The following is a 19,103-nucleotide window of genomic DNA, read 5'->3' on the forward strand; positions in this document are numbered from 1 at the left end:
ACTTGGCTAAAATAGGTTTCATAAAAGGCATATTAATAATAAGGTATCGAAGAAGAAGTTGGGGGTGAAAATATGTCAGAATGAATATAGAAAGCAGAATTTATATAACTTTAAGAAACAATTAGATATTTGTTATAGCTACATATCAGGTAATTAAAATTATATACAGTATAATGATTATCATCTAATTGAGTACAACTGCGCATGCCGACATTTTTGTGTTTGTGTATAATTATTTATGCTAAAATTTAAAATAAAAAAAATAATAAAAATAATAGGCGTCTGGGAATGAAGGAGAAGTGGAAATCGTCTTAATATACTGAGTATTCATTGTAATCATTAGTTCGTTTGCTACTTTTTATTTTTGCAACACAATTAGTTGGTATTAGGACTGTAGCTATAGGAGGGTGGTTTTCCTCATTCACAGTTACCGGAGAATGTGAATACTTTTTTATTTTAAAGTTTTAATTATTTTTAAAAAAAAGTGTGGCAATTTTGGTGGAAAAAATGCATTAGAAATATATTCAAGATCGGTTCAATTTAGATGAATAATAATGCACCTCTCGAAAAGCCGTGGTTATTGTTTTCTTTTAGCTCCTATTTTCTCATCACAGATATAAAGAGATTAGTCTTTATATCTGTGATGAGAAAATAAATTATAAAATAAAGTGTTATATTTGTAAGAGGTACGCATCTGATAGTGAAATACAACAAAATTTCATCAAAATTGTGCGAAAGGAAGAATATAGCTATACTAATACGTTTTTACATTATATTGCATTCCTATAGTAAGAAAAATACTGCTGGCATTGGTTGAAGCAAATAAACCGAACGAGAATATAGTAAGTAATTTTGACTTCAATTACTTGTTATTCCCTCACTTTTCACGTTACATTAACTGGAAGAAAATCCTTTGTATCCTGGTCAACTCACCTTCAAATGAAAATAAAAAATTCTTCGCATTTCAGACGAGAATAAGGCATTAGGACTGCACAACCGAAATATTAGTCATTTGGTTACTATGTTGCTTTCTCAAATCCGGGCTTTTTTTTTTTTTTTTTTTTTTTGTCTTTTGTCTTTAGTAAGCATCGACTTGTGTAAACGATGGAAAATGTCGGTACTGAAAGAAGCGTAAAAGAAAACAATAACCACGGCTTTTCGAGGGGTGCATTATTATTCATCTAAATTGAACCGATCTCGAATATATTTCTAATGCATTTTTTCCACCAAAATTGCCACACTTTTTTTAAAAAAGAATTAAAACTTTAAAATAAAAAAGTATTCACATTCTACGGTAACTGTGAATGAGTCAGAAATTCGAAAGAAAAGCGAAAATATAAAAAGCTAGAAAGGATCAACAAAAGATGGAGAAATATTTTAGGAGTGGTGATAAAAGTACTTGAGAAGAAGGAAGTAAATTAGAAAAAGATACTCGTTCGAGATAGCATAAAGATGAGCGTGCAGTATCAGAGGACTGTCAGAAAGGGAACGTGATCTAATTCAACAATTAAAAATGAATAATAAAAAGCAACGTTTCCGGAAAGAGCGACAGAGAGACTCCTGCTGTAGGTTAAATTCGAAATGTATGAAAAAATACTCGGAATAATGGACAGAGAACAGAGAGAGAGAGAGGGGAAAAAAGAGAAAAGTTTTGTGTGAGAGAATAGATAAGAGAGGGAGAGAATAGGTATGAGATAGATAGATAGAGCGAGAGAAGATATGTGTGAGAGAATAGATATTAAAGAGGGAGAATAGTTATGATAGTATCACAGAAATATCACTAATAGTCAGTATGGATCACAACCATGGGTTTCTGAGTATGAACGAGATTTTAAGGGTCAGATTCCACAGAAGAGTCAGAAGTGAACTGTAGCCAATGTTATGAAAATGATTTCGTAGATCAAAAATAACTGATGAATTCGAAACACTGAATCACGAAAAAGGTTGGTAATCATCCAATGCCATCAGGCTTTTTCTTGTATTCATCTGAATGAAGTGAGTGGTTAGTAGAGCTAGAGATCGCCAGCATACAACATCAACTTCATCTAGATTCATCCTTTGTTCATAATCATTAGTTCAATCTTCAGATCTGATAACCGAGCGTCAGTTTGGATAATATTACCTCCAGCGATGCATCCTTACAGCGATGAAGGTTTGAGCTGTCATTGTGTGTGGTTGCTTCTCATTTTTCGAAGATGGGAATTTGTTGCCCATAATACTAAAATCCTGCACTCATAAGTGGTATATTTGCATTTTGGGAACTTTGTCTGTAGAATCTCTGTAGAACTTTGTCCGTTAATTGACAAAGTTCTACAGAGATGATTCCATAGAACTGCGTACATAACACAAAGTTTGAAAATCATCTGATTTGACGAAAGTTCAGAAATGAAATAGCTATCATACATTCTCAACTCGACACCGATCACGATGATTGCATCAAAGTACTACTTTCATCCAATTCCAGCTTGTTTTACATTAGCAGAAAGTATTCCATGAAGGATTATTAATACAATTCAGATCGCAGGATGTGAAGATGACACTTTATTAATTTCTTTATTAAAAATTAATTGTCTTCACATAATGCGTGATTCATGTGGTACTGACACTTGGACATTCTTCACCGATTTCATGGACCCTTGGTCTGTGGCATTACCACTGAGATCTCAATTCTTTCAACATTCAGTCAAATTATTAACCTCTATTCATCTAACATGACAGGCATTACAATATGCAATGGCTCCATCTATAGGTGCAGTTATGAATAAATTTGCAGTTAAGATGGGATATATAGTTCAGGATTTATCTGCTTAGAAGTTTTTATTTCATTTAAGAGTGTACAAATAATTATTTAAATCAGTTATTTTGTAACCGGATTTAACACAATGTGTGTGTTTTCAGTTGAAAAAGGTTTTTCCAAGTGAAACAAACAAAAAAGTTGTCATTCTTTTTTATTTTCTTTTTCTTTTCTACCTCATTATGCGGAATATTTCTGAGTATTTTAAGGTACTGAAGGGAGAGGTAATAAACAAACATGTCTCTCTGAAACTGAGATGAAGAAAACGGCAAATTGATATCGTCCTGTATCCTATATTGATGCATTCCTAGTTTACTACTCTCTTCTGGCCTATAATAGAGAAAACAGAATTACTAGATCCGACAAAAGAAGAATGAATATTTTAAATGCCCTGTTAATATCTATACGATAGACATTAATCATATTTTGCATACTATTTGATATCGTCAAATAAATTTTAATTTTAAGCTAAAAGGATAACTGATGAAGTTGACCTTTACCTTTGAATTCAAAGCCTCCGTAACTTGGTCGTTTATTGACGAGGCCCTCTGATCGGAAAGATCACGATTCAAATCCCATCTAGGAGGTAAACCTTTAAAAAGAGCTTTTCTCTCTGAAAGTGAGTTAGCCGGTTTCATACGACGGTGGTAGAATTTTCCCCTTAACAAACATAGCACATTGATCCCGGCCTTAGTTGCCTCTTCCATAATTCCAGACAAAAATTCTGAATTTCCTCTCTCTCTCTGTGGCATTGGACTGGTCATAACCATTAGCGTGCAGTTTTAAAAGGAGGGGGGAGGGGAAACAGACGACTTTACTTTAGGAGCACTTACATGACGAACCAAAAAAAAAAAAAAAAAAAATTATAATGAAATAAAATTTACAATAAAATAAAGTTACAATAAAATAAAAATTTTAACTGATAATAAATACAAAGTTAAATGCATTTTGAAAATAATCGTTTCATCCTTATATTTCGCATGTGTATTATTTGCATTAAGTTAAAATTTTTAAAATATCGCGATATTCTTATCAGTCAATGCTTGCAAAAATACTCCTTTTGGAATATGGTTGGTGTTAATTCTGTAGGATCCTCAGATGATTATATTTCTGCTAACATTTCGCGCAAAAATCAATGTACTGTTTGAGATTTTCAGTAATAACAATCACAAAAAATGTCAAAAAAGTTGGTTCAGAAATTTAATAAAAAGTAAATATCTCAAATTACTTTTCTCATAATAAATTCTAGCCCACGACCCTTCCCCCCCCCCCCCACAAAAAACTCCGTCAGTAGATCAAGAAACTTCAGTACTCTCAATTTCGCACGTGACTTTATGCGATTTATTTATTCATTTTACTCGACAGTATGTTCTTTAGAAATGTGCCACATATGTTCCAAATTCAATAAATCTATTATTATTATTATTATTATTATTATTATTACTACTACTACTACTACTATTCTTATTACACTGGTACCTAGATGGAATCTCAGACTCATCGCGTTGTCCAGCACTTATCAACCATTAAAAAAATGCAGTTAACATTATAACTCACACACACACACACTACAGATATAAAATAAAACAATCATTTTATATATGATTGCATTTTAAATGAACAACCATGTTTATACTGACTACATTTTGCTCATGCGATATGTACAAACTAGTTTTATATACTGTGAATTATTATTTTAATGGTTCGACAACGTGCCCTTCGACTGGAAAGATGCTATTTAGGGTTACTTGGAATTACGGCAGAAGCAACTGAGTCGGTGACGGTAGATTATTATGTCTGTAAATTGCGTGTGTTCTCGCTTGTTTACCTGTTTTGCGTCATGAAAAATTAAAGTTTCTGGAAGGAGAAAGGGTATCACATCAGTATGAGATCAGCTAACTCGTCTCCTGTTGAAAAGCCTTTATAAAGACTCTTTGCCGCTAGACTGGATTTGAACCAAAGTGGATCCAGCCAAACGGCATCATCGAGGAAAAAAGATGCCCTTTATGAGGATGAAGAATGGAAAAGGATAGAAATCTTTATAAGGAATTTTCAACTCAATGTAAGTTAGCTGGTTCTCCAGAATGCTCTAACTAAATTGAATAATAGCTGTTCTATTATCCAATTAAGTTAGAGGCAGGAGCATAGAAAACTTCAGCTGCATTCTGAATGGAGAGCGTATAGAACAAGTAAAATATGTCTGCTATTTAGGCACAGTTTTTAGTGAAGATGGCAAATTAAATTTAGAAACAGAAAACAGAATAAGCAAAACTAGTATGGTGGGGAGCCAGCTGAATAAATGTATATAGAATAAAAGAGAAATTAGCCGAAACACAAAATGCGGTGTTTTGTGTTTCAAATCAGTTTTAAGTTATAGATCTGATGAAAGACTAGAGATCACAGGTATGAAAATTCTAAGAAAATTTAGGGGGAGTGAACAGTTAAACGGAAATGTCAGTTTAATCATATTAAACATGAAGATATTTAGAAAGGAACTTAACATTGTTAGCATTCAAGAATGTGTGAGCAGAGCTAATCTAAAGTGGTACGGCCATTAAACAGAATGGGGGAGGAAAGATTAGCAAACAGGTGTTTGATGCCAAGTTGGCAGGAAAGAGATCCAGGACGCAGACCAAGGTCTATGTGGATTGATTCGGTTAGAATTCCCTTACAAGAACGAAATGTTAGATGTAACAGACAAATTTGAAGGAAAATTGTGGATAGGAGATTAATAGTAATGTAAACTTAATCATGTAGTGCTGTCATCGTAGCCTGAACATCTTTTGATGGTACATATCAGGAATGATAATAATGATGACGGTAAAGAAATAAAATAAAATCTGCCGATTTGTATGGCCTAGCGGTTAGTGTACTCGCAGGATACAATTTCGAATTCTGTCGCAGGCATGGATATTTTCTGGAATTGGGGGGGGGATGAATTTCATCGCCGATGCGAGACTGCTGCCCAGCCTATTGGTGGCCTGAAGTAGCTTCAGAAAGTTCCATGCTTGTTCTCTAGAACAAGGTTGCCGGATTATATAAAAAATAAAAATGCTTAGCCTACCACTCATGGTGCAAATGTACTACAGGATTACAATCTGTAGTGGTTTAGAGTCGCATAAAAATACATCTAATATTGTATGAAATAACAATAAAATATTTATCGAATGAACAACGCACACTTTCGGTTTCCATAGGTAGTTGCTGCTTAGTGAAAAACCAAGGACAAATATCAGTAAAGAGATAAATTATTTCCTTATCAAAAATTTGATAAAAAAATGTAAACATAGAAACACACATAATGGATTTTAAAAACATAGAGATAGGAGAATGGAAATCCGGTTTTTTTTTTATCATTAGTTTATTAATGACTGTCTCTTCTTGCTCGCAAAAGTCGCATGTCGTAATTTAATCAAACACTGAACTTTCTTCAAGCCACTTCAGGTCTCACGCCGGCAATGAAATTCATCTCTCGGTTAAAGATAACTACAAACCATCCCTGCCCACGGCGGAATTCGAAGTAGATAACCACTAAGCCAACCAGGGCGGAAAGTGTTAATTTTTGGTATTATACATTTTGCTCTCATTATTATACAAACTTATATATTGTATAATTAGTCTATGCATTGCTGTAATATATATTACGTATTATCATTAAGACTCTATATATAACAATAACACCTAAAATTACTTAAGCATTAAAAATTCGAATATAATGAATTTAAAAAAAAATGCATTGTTAAAACTATATACGGTGATGGGGTTTCATGACAATTCATCAAGACATAACGAAATTTATCCTGAAATAAGAACTAGAAGTTAGATTTCCAGCAGCGCCTCATCAGCTTTAAGACAGACTTGCAGTTTGTTCTCGTTAAACAACAGCAAACTTATCAACAGCATAAAGGAATTCTTTGTGGTAACAGTTTCATCATTAACTGAGTAGCAGATCCAGACATTTTAAAAATATATTATCATTATTTCTTTCATTTCTTTATTTATTCATATCTTCAATTATTCTTGAGGAGATAGAGGGCAATATTTGGCAAAAATTATATATATATATATATATGTTGTTTACCTCGTCACTGGGTGTAGTACTGATTACATTTGTCTGACCGTACAGGAGAATTCTTCTCCTGTACGGTCAGACAAATTCCGAGCTAAAAAAATTCGAACCACGCGTTTCAGAAATGTCACTTCTGTCACTTGAACACAACTACATCAACTGCTTTAGTATTCGACTTCAAAATATGTATTTCACTTAACTTCCACAGTATAAATCTTTCTATCAGAGTTTTAACAACAACAAAAAAAAAAAAAAACAGCATACTATTCTCAGCAAATATTATTGAAGAATAGTCCTCTTTTTCTGAGACAAAGTGAAGGTCAAGCTAACTGCAGCCACTATAAAAAAGAGAACATAGATATTAAACTACCAAAGAAACAGACATTTGAACTAAGAATGCCTAGTTTAAAAAAAAAAAAAAAACATGTATGCCATAACAATCTAAATGTTATTTACTAATCACAAATATCATCATCATCAGTAAGAGTTTGAAGAAGAAGAATACAAAATGAATCGACCTAACATAAAGAATAATGCCTGCCTTTTTGTTCTAAAAGTTTGAAAAATTATTATCTTCAGTTTATTAAATAATTTTTAAATACACGCAACGCAGACACACACACACACACACACACACACACACACACAGACTCGAAAGTTTATGACCATTTTGTTCCCTAGTATACTGTAGTTATCGTGGCTCTTTCTGTTAATTTTATATTATGCTGTTTCTATTTCTGTATTGAAAATGCCGTTAACACTTACGATTTACGATTAATGATTTAAGTATTTAACCTGAGCCTTCTGTTTCTTTCGTTTTTAATCTCATACGTTAAGGAAGAATGCCTATTGAGCTGGGGATCACAGTCCAGTATTTGCTGTTCAGGTATCAGCAACGTTTCCCAAGGCCAGATTGGCCTATTGACTATGATGTGATTAGCTAACCATCGGATAATGAAAACTGCCTATTTTTGCATATGTATTTGCGGATTCTTAGTCGAGGTTACGCAGGTAATAATGCTTAGTATTCTGAAGTCACACACACACACACACACACACACACACACACACACACACACACACACACACACACACACACACACACACACACACACACACACACACACACACACACACACACACACACACAATAATAAAATATTCAAAAACATTTTTCTGTAAGATGTTGAAGATTTTAATGTTTTTGAATCTTTTACTATTGTAAAAGATTGTTGCATCCTGAACACAGAATACGCACAATGTTCCAAATAAATAAAATAGATTTGTAAATAAATAAGTAAAATAGATTTGTAAATAAATAAATAAAATAGATTTGTTTTATTTATTGATAAATAAAACTACGCATACCCTACATTCAATATACAGTACAAAATCTTTAATAATTCGAAGACAAAATTTTCGTCTATTTAAATAAATTAAAAAAAAAAAACAGAAAAAAAAAAACAGGCATGCCTCGTACTCTAAATTGGTTGGGGTGGTGTACCGAAATCGTCTCTAAGAAGACGCTATCCAGTAGAGGGCAATACGGTTAATTGATGGCCTTCTATGACAGATCCATTCCAATCGTTCTGTTATAGACGTTTAGTTTCCATCTTATGCTATTCTACAGACATTTTCATGGACAGTGCTCTGCTGAAATGGACAGTATCATCCCTCTACTTCCCTCCAAAACAGTAAGAATATAAGCAGCTGCTATGGTCAACACCCATTTTTAATAGAGTTCAAACTTTCGATTCAAAGAATCAATTCCGTCTATCTCTGTTCTTTGAACGGTTTCTGTCTTCCCCGAAGACAGAGTGAGGGAGAGCAACCTTCAGTTGTTCAAAAAAAAAAAAAAAAGAGAAGTCAACAGGTTCCTCCTTTTTTCTTATCTTGTTTCCCACATACTGAACTGATATGCCCTTTCTTCTCTTGTATGACCTTTCGTGATTCTGTTAAATATTGAAAAAAAAAAAGAAAGAAAGAAAATAAAAAAGAAATCACTCCGCACAATGCGAGAAAGGTAGAAGCATAACAAAGTTAGAACTGTATTAAATAAACCATTTAACCATCTCATGTAACACCGCTACATCAAATAATAAATAAAATTCTATGGTGTGACCAATTTTAAAACTGAGATACATGTTTAAAAAAAAAAAAAAAAAATCATAAGTCACAATACCTAATAGCAACAAAATCTATTAAGATATTAAAGAAATGAAATATGCTATATAACACGAAGCATAAGAGGTTCTACTAATTAGCTTTACTAATAATATGGATTAAATGGATCTATGAAAAGAATAGATTTGGTCCGCTGTATTTTCCCACGATTGTTATATCAGGGCATGTGATATCATTTTGCTTTAACTTTTAGAAAGTGAACGTCTTTTGAACACTTTGTCTGCCTTCTTGGGGAAAAAATTTATATTTATTATTATTATTAATTTATTTTCAAAGAAGAAGACCATATTTTTTAAATAACTAATTCAGAATTTCATAACTTTCGACATAATCTACCAATGAAGAAAACCAAGGAAATCGAAATAGCTGTCACTCAGCAAAATCCTAAAAAGTACTAAAAATTCCAAAATACTATCCAGAATATTGTTCCTGCCTCTTGGGTGCTACAATACCTCTTGAAAATCTTTATCAGAACTATTCAAATGGAGGCGAGTTAGCAGGTCTCGTACGGAGATGGATGGATGGATTTCCCTCCAGACATTCAAGAACACGCACGCAATTAACTGCCATAATACATGGTGCAGATAGGATTTAGCCAGAGAAGATTTCAAGCCTTTGAAAGGCCATTGAGCTTAACACGAAAGGGAAAAATAGAAAATAGAATATGCATACAGTATTAATTGCAAGCACGAAAGGTCACAAAATCTGAAGCACAACAATGCTTTATGAAAAAGAGGTCAAGGAAAAAGCAGGAATCTATTAAAGTTTCTTTAAGCAAAAAAATAAATTTATTGTGTTGTAACAAATATTTTTTTTTTAAAGTATCGAATATATCACACTTTTTTTCCCTGAATCGTATCCATTAACAGATGTAAACTTATATACCTTAGAAGTGAACTGAGAGTTAGCCGATAATTCAAAATCTTCGATTGAGATATCAAATATGGATTCGGACCCGAAGAAGCTAGACAGCAAGTACGCTATCCGCTAGACTGACTATGCGACAATAAAAATAATAAAAATTGAAATAAAAATAATAAAAACTGAACTTACCGAACTCATAAATGATTGGTATACTCTTTCTAGCTCAGTAAAAAACCACTTTGTTAATTCAAAGAGCCAACGAGTGATTTCAGTAACCTTAAAGATAAAAGAAAGCAAAATTAAGAATTTGAAATTTCTCATGGAGAAATTTCATGTGTAACCTAACTTGTGGTAATAGCGCTAGATTGCAGAAGCTCTTTATTCTGTAATCATATGATTAAATTATATGAATAAATATGATTACATTTTTTCGAGGCTTCTTTTTCCAACCAATTATCGACCTACGGCGTAGATAAGAAAGATTTGTCGCACGGAAACTCGAGCTTTCCACCCAGCAACTAAGAAAAACCGACTACCTTACAGAACTTACTTCTTCACAGTATAATATTAGTTAGCATTCGGTATCTTCTGACGGCTTTCCAGTATTCATCACCACAGAGATTTGTAAGAAATAATTAGACGTTTCAAAGGAACGTTTTAGTAGACATATTACGTTGTTAATATCGGTAAACGCATGTAGAGAATATTAGAATTATTAATTGCTAGATATTTCTTCTTTGTTACAAGGACAACATCAGGGAGAAAAGAGAACATCAGTTAACGACATTCAAAACATCAGTTACAAGATACGTAACATGATTTTAAATTATTATTACTACAAAAAAATTATAAACATCTTCGCTTGATTTCAAAGAACTGTGTCTAGTGTCAACTTTTGGAAATAACAGGGAAAGCAAGCACAGACTCATCAGATTCGAGGAATTTGATGGAGTCTTAATGTGCTTGGATTCTCACCTCAGCTGTCGTGCGGAGATGAGCGTTTTCCACGTGAGATGAGGGCTTTTCCTTAGAGAAACGGGGTTTTTTTTTTCATCCCGCAAACCGGCCATTAGAACACTCGTAATTAACAGATGATAATACACTTGCCTCATAGTGTGAGTTGTTTCGGCTGTAAATTCAGATAAGCCAAACCAAATCTCATCTCATCTCAGCAGAACGCTTTCCGTCCAAATAAAAACAAAGTTAACATGAACAGGCTATTTGACAGACACCAGGGTAAATAGAGAGACGGTAATTCATCGTTGGTGAACGACAGAAAAAGAAGACCGTTTCCGAACTGGTTTGAAGGTGGTGTATAGTTATACCTGATAACATCCCGCGCCATTTTTTTCTGTTGTTTCTTTAAGGTAGTGCATGGAAACGCTTTTTTTATATCAGATTATAGTCTGGTAGAGGGATGCCTATCGATAATTTTCTAGACTGGGGCTTGGTTACATTTATTAGCAGTCGTGGTGATTTATCTTGAGAAATTTCCTATTTTGTCGATGACGAAGAATTTGATAAATAAGTAAATTCACTAATATTTTTCATCCCTCAAAGGAAACAGACGATATTCTTTTAACCTCAACTTTTGGAAATCGGCCAGCTAGTATCCACCTTTCTTTATTATCGAGATTGAATGCATACCAACGGCGTGCTCGATAGCAGGTGAGAATTTTATGTAGAAAAACCGCATGTTCTTACCGATTTAATTATTTCTCTATTTCCTTTCTCCAAAGACCGACTAACGCTGGAATCGACTGATCCTATCCGTTCTTTCTACTTGCGGTACTCAGATATCCGTAGCTTCACGATCATCTGCAATCAGTGCCTTAAACACTGATCTCCCCATCCTTCAATGGGGTCAGCATAACCTGGTAACATTTAACCAAAACGCCATCTTGCGAAAGATATTTAAACCCACTTATTCTTACCCTTAGTAATACACAATGGATCAGATCTCTCTCTCTCTCTCTCTCTCTCTCTATCCATGGATTGATATTTACCTCCGGCCTTTCGGACGTAAACGTATCACCTCAATAATTTCCTCAACTGCTAAAAAATAGTATTCTTTTCCACGCCACACGGTACTTTTCACCCATCCAGTTATTAACATGATTCGCATGGTTGGAGTGGTACACCTAAAACCTCCCTAAAACTTCTCAGTGCTATCTAGAGGAAGGCGATTCACTAACTGCTGGACACTGCTTCACTGGACAGGCAACCATCATTTCTTCACTTTCTGTTAGGCTTGTCGTACAAGAGCAGCAGCTGCCAGTACCCCTTTTTCAGTACAACCACACTGAACCTAGTTCTCCTCTTCCACTTCTTCAACAACTACAACTTCCTAATCTTCAAGAAAAATCTCAATGGATTTCCTCTTCTTTCTCAACCTTACCTGCATTCCACACACGGTAGTAACACTTTACAACTATTATTTCACAATAACGTGTGAAACAAAACTAATTGCGGTAGTATCTAGTACAAGCCATTAAAGAACAGAAACTATTAGGAAACTGTAACATTAACGTAACATATTATTTACATTATGCGGTTTTTTTTTGTTTGTTTGTTTAGATTCATATAACTATAAAGCTGGGTTTCTTCAATGCGAATTTCTAACACTGCTTGTTTTAATTAAATTTTTTTTTTTTTTTTTTTTTTTTTTTTATATGAGTCCAAGACATAAATGGTTGGCAAACACAGCGTCATCATATATATGACCGGATAACCTTATTAGCAGAGCAAGCAGAAAGACAAGGGCAATTTAGAGCTAGCAATTACTCTCGCAACAGTGGACAGAGTTGCACATACAGCATAATTGGCGACGTTAAACTCTACGATACATACAAGATGGTTTTAACGTCTCAATTTTCATTTAAAAAAAAAAAAAAAAGGTTCAGCAAAAGTAAAATGGTCGTACGTGAAGTGTGGCTACAGGAATGAATGATAAGAAGCAACATATCAGTCGCTTCATCGTGTCACTTTGTAATTAACGTAGGTGTAAGTGAAGTGACAGTTTATTAAAGCACTGTTTAAACCTATAATAATAATAAAAATTCATTAAGTTGATAGAAACTTTACTACTCGCTAGAATAAAGACCATACACTGCATTTTCTTGCTGCTGAAAATGCAGTGTAATTTCATATTTCCATAATTCTGGGAAGAATACCAGCTGTTTTTTTTTGGGGGGGGGGTGTTACGTCCCCCCTCTCTTACATCGTAAAAACATTACAATTATTAAATATATATATATATATATATATATATATATATATATAAACAGACGATTTTCTTTCCCCCAAAATAGTACCAAAATCCAAACATGTACTTGATTTGCGACTAGCGCTTCGATCTTTGCTACTGTTTTACAGCAAGCATTCTTTTTTTTTTTTTCGTATTCCATTCACATATACAACTTTCAATGAATTATTCTTCTTCTTTAATTACTTAAGTAATTACATGCAAATTACAACAGTTCGTTTTTACCGTAGGATTCCCCTCTGCATCTGAGAAGTGGCCCTGTGACGAACTTTTCAAAACTCAAGTATATCTGCACTACTCGTATATTAACGTACAACTCAATCATTGGATAAACGTATAAATGATTTTGATTCAGTTGTTAGAAATCATTCATACTGATTGAAATGTTTTTTTCTCAGTTGCACAATGTAATTTAGTCCGTTAGCAGTCTCTGGTAGAAGAATACACATCATGATCACTTTGCTTTTGTGGTCGGACATTTCACATACATTCATAAGTGAAAATTTTTACCAGACATAAAAGCAGTGGATCGTAAAGCAGGTTCTACTCTATGTAGTAAAAGATCGACGGATGATGTAGAGTGGATCAGATTATGTAGTGTGTTGTTGGAGTAGGTCGTCTTCCTGTGATAAGTCATTAGACTCCACACTGTGGAGTCCACAGAGATGTCACGTAATAATAATAATAATAATAATAATAATAATAATGTTCATTCGCGCAGTACGTAAGCCGAAGAAAAACAGTACATGTGCACCTTCAAAAAAGTGAAAGTCATGAATAAGCAGAAATGTCTCTTTTTTAAAAAAAAAAAAAATAGTGCTAGCGATAATCGAGAAAAAACTGTAACTTGGAATGTTTATTTGAGATACAGTATATAAAAGAGTATTATTATTATTCCCACAATCGCAGCCAAAGCATACATAACTGTTACCAAAATGTTATCACAGTGCCTAAACGGATTCGCCACCCACATACAGTACGCGGAAGTACTCTATATATTGACTCAGTTTATTATCTCTCTTCCTTCATTCTCACAGATCCTTTTTTTTTCTTTTTTTTTTTTTATTATTCTCCTTTTTTTTCCCCATACATATTTATACACAAACACGTACATATTCAGGCACAGTGACGGACTTTTTAAAACTCAAGTATGTATGTATGCATGCACTATATCGACGTACAACTCAATCATTGGATAAACAAAATAAACCATTTTGATTGAGTTATTAGAACTCATTCATACTGACTGAAATGTTTCATTCTCGGTTGAACAATGTAATTTAGTCCGTTAGCAGCTTCTGCTAACGGACTAAACACATACATATTTATACACAATGTTCAATATTGCTAAGTTAGATGATTATTATACAAAGTTTAGTTAATCTGTGCTCCAACTTCAAAGCTCCTGTTAGGTAAATTCATCATATTAACCAGCCAATGGATTCTTATAAACTATCATGATACGATAGCTTCAATTTATTGAACTTTACAAGTTGTCTGTTTTCTGACTTTAAATTCCCTAATATGCAACCCCCAATCTATTCGTCGATTTTTTTAATTCAACTTTTATATTAGCTTCGTACCGAATCACAAATACTCGCATTTGTTAACAGATTTTACATTCACTTGCTGTCCAGTCTTCCAGTCTTTTATGTTCAAGTAACGAAATAGGATCATCTGAAAAAATGACTACAATAATCAGATTCATGACATTAAGAAAGAGAAACGTTGTCCTTAATATTTGATTATAATAGACAACATAAAACCTCTAACCCAGAAATCTGAGTATCCCACTTCAAACAACCTGGCTCTCTGGAGATTCCTCCCTCTAAACACCATTTCCTATCGTTTTTCTGCCAAAATATTTCCTACCTATCTCATTAGGCGATCAACAATTTGGTATAATTTTTAATCAGTAAGTTCCTATGTGGAACGTTATCAACGGCTCTGCTGAAATCCAAATGAATCATATCATAATAATTACCTCCCCTATTTCCCTTGTAATTTCATCATGAAAAAGTAACATCCATCATAATCAATCTCCGTGTAAAGAAAAAAAGCTGTACCGTGCTCAAAAAATGATCCCTATGACGAATATCCTGAATACGATTCCTAATTAATCTTTCCATTACTATGGCATCAAAGAGACTCATTGGCCTATAGTTTACCATCTTATACAGTAAACAATTTCTTCTTCCTCATCTCTTACGCAGTTAGGTAAATCTTGTTACTCAAGCTGTATTTCCTTTTATAAATGATCAGAATTGACACATACCTGCAAAATAATTATTAAATTCTTCTGCAATCAGAGTCGGATCAGTTGTTCCCGAAGAACTGGTTGCTTAATGTATATATATCACCCTTAACAGCTGATTTATAAGATCGATACTTTATCAATTACCTTTTCTTAAAGACCATTTTTCAGAATTTAATTAATTATCCAGTTGATTGGTATATTAAATATATTTATAGGGATGGACTTAGACATTAAATGGTGCAAGCTGTCCCTCAGCGTTATCCATGTTACATTAGCGTCACTTCCTTTAAATAATGCCTCCCAATTCTTTTAAGTCTTAATTACTTACTTCTTCCTTGTCTTATCATACATTCGAATTTAGTTCTTTTTGAAATTTTCTTGATATCTCCATTTAGTCTTAATTCTTCTACTCCCATCGCCATCACAAAGAGACATTCTAACTAACTAACATGGTTCATCACTAATCCCTCTAACATTATTATGAAATCTAAGATCCTACGTCCCCAAGAAGGTTTACATACATAATTGCTTCTGATAACCATCACGAAGCTTTTCCAAAAATTTATTATTCATTGTGTTATTAAGTCTTTCATCCTCTCTGTCAATATCTCCCATATTAAAATCTTCCATCAATAATACTTTACTTCTGCTTACCTCTTTAAATAACTGGCCCATAATATTATCACTGTTTTCTCCACTATTGTGGCACACTCCCATACTGAACTGTACACCCCTCCTCTACTTATTAAATAGCACTACACTGTCTCGAACTTCTGTCCTGAATATGAATTCTGTGTAGGATCGATTTGATAATCTAAATCTTACTTGACGCAGTAATACTTTCCCCTTCTCTTTTCTCTCTTCTGACAACATTCTAATTGCAATTATACACTTTGATATCATGAACGCCATAATGAAGTCAACTCTGATATTTCCAATAACTTGCAGCCGAACTTCTTGAATTATGAATTTAAATTTAAAGCGTTTCTAAGGTTTGTTTTTGCAGTGTACCTGATGAAGTCCCATAAACAATCTATTCCTCCATATAAAGTACATCGTTTTGTTTCTCGTTAACTCTGTGAACTCTATTCTAAATTACCTGCAGACAGTGCTGTCCCCCCCCCCTCAAAAAAAAATAAAAATTGGAAGAATAAGATACACTTAGGCGAAAGTTACCTATCCTTAGATAACTTTCACCTAATCAGTAGGATAATTATCAATGTAAACTAATATAACTATGACATTCGGTTCTAGTGTAGAACTGTACAAATAATATTTCTTTTTTTGCCCAGCTTTGCGTTTTATAAATTTATATACGCCTGACTTTTTCGTGTCTAATGAATACTTAGATAAATTGGTTGCGTGAAAGCCTGTCTCCCACACACCTATGATACATCCACAGTACGTCCTTAATCCACCCACAGTACACCTGTAATACTGTGGGTGGGTTAAGGATTTATTTTATGATTTTTTAATTATTTTTATTTAAATTTTGTATTTTTAAATAGTCCGGAAATCCTTCTCTAGAAACCAAATCAGAACTATTTTCAAGCCGCTCGCACCTCTAATAACGTAGGGAGGCAGTTTCACACCGGAAGATGAAATTCATCTCCTACCTAAAGACGTTCACAAACGTCCATGTACACCTAAGAGATTGAACCAGCAACTCGCTGACCGGAGACCGGGTACGTTAACTGTTCAACCAACCAGGACAGCATCTTATAATGTCGACCATCACTAGGATAATTACCAATGTTATCAGATATTAAAAATAAGTTGCTAAAATCTTATTTAAAACCTAAAGCCAAATTATATATGCGAATTGTATATATTTATCAAGTATAGACTTACCGTCGCGCTGTTTCCAACTCCTTGTTCTAATATATGATAATAGGCAGTCATCAGCTCGTAAAGTGGGCGATCGAAGTAAGGAAACTAAAATAATAACAATAATAACATAAATTAAATGTACTTAAAATATTCGGTTTTAATGTTTTGTATATGCTTATTTCTGTTCAGACAGCAAGACACCGTGATAATCAGTATCACCTTATTCGCTTAAATCATAGGCTCATATGTATTTTACATGAAATGCATTTCAGTTTTCGCTGAATCGACTTTTAATATTCAACTGTAGGGCGCGTAACTATCGTTTGCTCGGATTTTGATAATTATTAAGATTATTTCTTAGGTATAACCAAACGATAAAAAAAATAGCGCTTACTCTTTCATTAAATCCTCTTGGTAAAACATCAACCAATGATAAAATCCAAAAGCATAGCGACCTGTAAAGAGAGGCCTTTTAAGAAAGGCATTAAGTGAAATAAGACTGAGAATCTACAGTAATAAAATTATTTCAGTTAGGGAAAAATAAATTAAAAAAAAAAACGATACTTTCGATTGAAAACTAACTCGGAATTTTATTCAAATTGAACTGAATACTGACATTGATCAAATTCTTTAATGTAGTCAAACAGTGCAATCTAATCTTGGGAGTTAAAAAATAATAAATTATTATTGAGCTATAAAATATATTACTGCTAATAATCGAATAGAGTGACATTTTTCATTCATAATAAGGATAATAATATTTAAATTCAAAGTGTAATATTTCATATACTTACCAGTGCCTGCGGAATAATTTCGTAAGGCCGTGCCATTGCTTGCTTTGCACTACTCTTTGCGTTGAATCCTATGCATAACTGTCAAACACGATTTATCACTTTCACGTGCACAACAGAAAGAATGGAGCGGTATATGTATGTATATGTATATATATGTGTGTGTGTAAAAATTGGTTGGTTTTGCTCTTATCTTATCTTTTCATATCATAATGAGCTTCATCAAGGAATTTAGATATTTGGGAAAACCTTGGCAAAAGTAGATACTTCTATTTACAATCACAAAGTTTTTGTGAATCGTAAATAGAAGTCATTAGTCACCATTTCTACATAGATAGCGTAAACATAGCAAATTATTTTAATAGATAATTGCTGCCATTTCATCATCTAAGCTTCACTCCTAAACAAACAAAAATTCGATACGCACTAACTGTTCTTCAGAAAAGAAAAAAGAAAAAAAATGAAATCATGTGTTCGAGACTGATATGAGCATTACGTGTAATTGTTGATTATTCTTGAAGAGGGATCCCGATTTTTTCACTGAAGACTCACCACGGCTATACACTATATCGCTTTTATCATTAGCACATTGCACCCGCTTACAATGTGATATTTTGGAGGCGTGTGCTGATTCTAAAAAAAAAAAAAAGTATTCTGCTTTTAAATTTGATATATAAGATAACTTGATTTTTCCAACTAGTGAAATAATCGAAAATTCAAAGTGGTGTTGAGCAAGAATGGATTTTTCATATTGTACATTTTTCTTTCGTTAATAAGTAGGTAACAATAACGCTTTCTGTCCAAGACATTCAAGACTTGTAATACATCACGTGCGGATTGATATGAGTGCTATTATTTGTGAGATAGAGGGTGAAATGAATCAGTGAGAGAAAGATCAGTTAGTCGAAGTGCCCACGGACAAATCAATTTTTTTTTTTTTTTTTTGTCCAGAAAAGGGTGGAAAGGAGCTCTCTGTTCATGTGATGGGCTTGTACCAGGAAAAATTGAAGCTAAATGTCAATCCAAGAAAAAAAATATGATCTAGTAAT

At 33.5% G+C, this 19,103-nt stretch overlaps 1 protein-coding gene across 5 annotated transcripts; it reads right to left on the reverse strand.

Annotated features, from left to right (window-relative positions):
• Window positions 1-2,931: 2,931 nt before the first annotated feature.
• On the reverse strand, window positions 2,932-18,464 carry LOC150106803 (uncharacterized). Of its 5 annotated transcripts, XM_090393322.1 has the most exons (7): window positions 18,058-18,464; window positions 17,658-17,732; window positions 17,285-17,368; window positions 10,101-10,187; window positions 6,876-7,201; window positions 3,295-3,622; window positions 2,932-3,124 (listed from the first exon to the last, which is right to left on the reverse strand). In XM_090393322.1, exons 1-5 carry the CDS (start codon window positions 18,091-18,093, stop codon window positions 7,184-7,186), a joined length of 300 nt encoding a protein of 99 aa, XP_090249448.1. In that variant the 5' UTR covers window positions 18,094-18,464; the 3' UTR covers window positions 2,932-3,124; window positions 3,295-3,622; window positions 6,876-7,183. The 5 variants fall into 5 exon arrangements, with proteins under 5 accessions (XP_090249448.1, XP_090249450.1, XP_090249449.1 ...); XM_090393324.1 differs by lacking the exon at window positions 6,876-7,201; XM_090393323.1 differs by lacking the exons at window positions 3,295-3,622; window positions 6,876-7,201.
• Window positions 18,465-19,103: the final 639 nt, after the last annotated feature.

The sequence above is a fragment of the Typopeltis vanoorti genome, chromosome 5 (assembly GCF_054136105.1).
Source record: "Typopeltis vanoorti isolate ZY-2024b chromosome 5, IOZ_Tvanoo_1.0, whole genome shotgun sequence".
Taxonomy (NCBI): domain Eukaryota; kingdom Metazoa; phylum Arthropoda; class Arachnida; order Uropygi; family Thelyphonidae; genus Typopeltis; species Typopeltis vanoorti.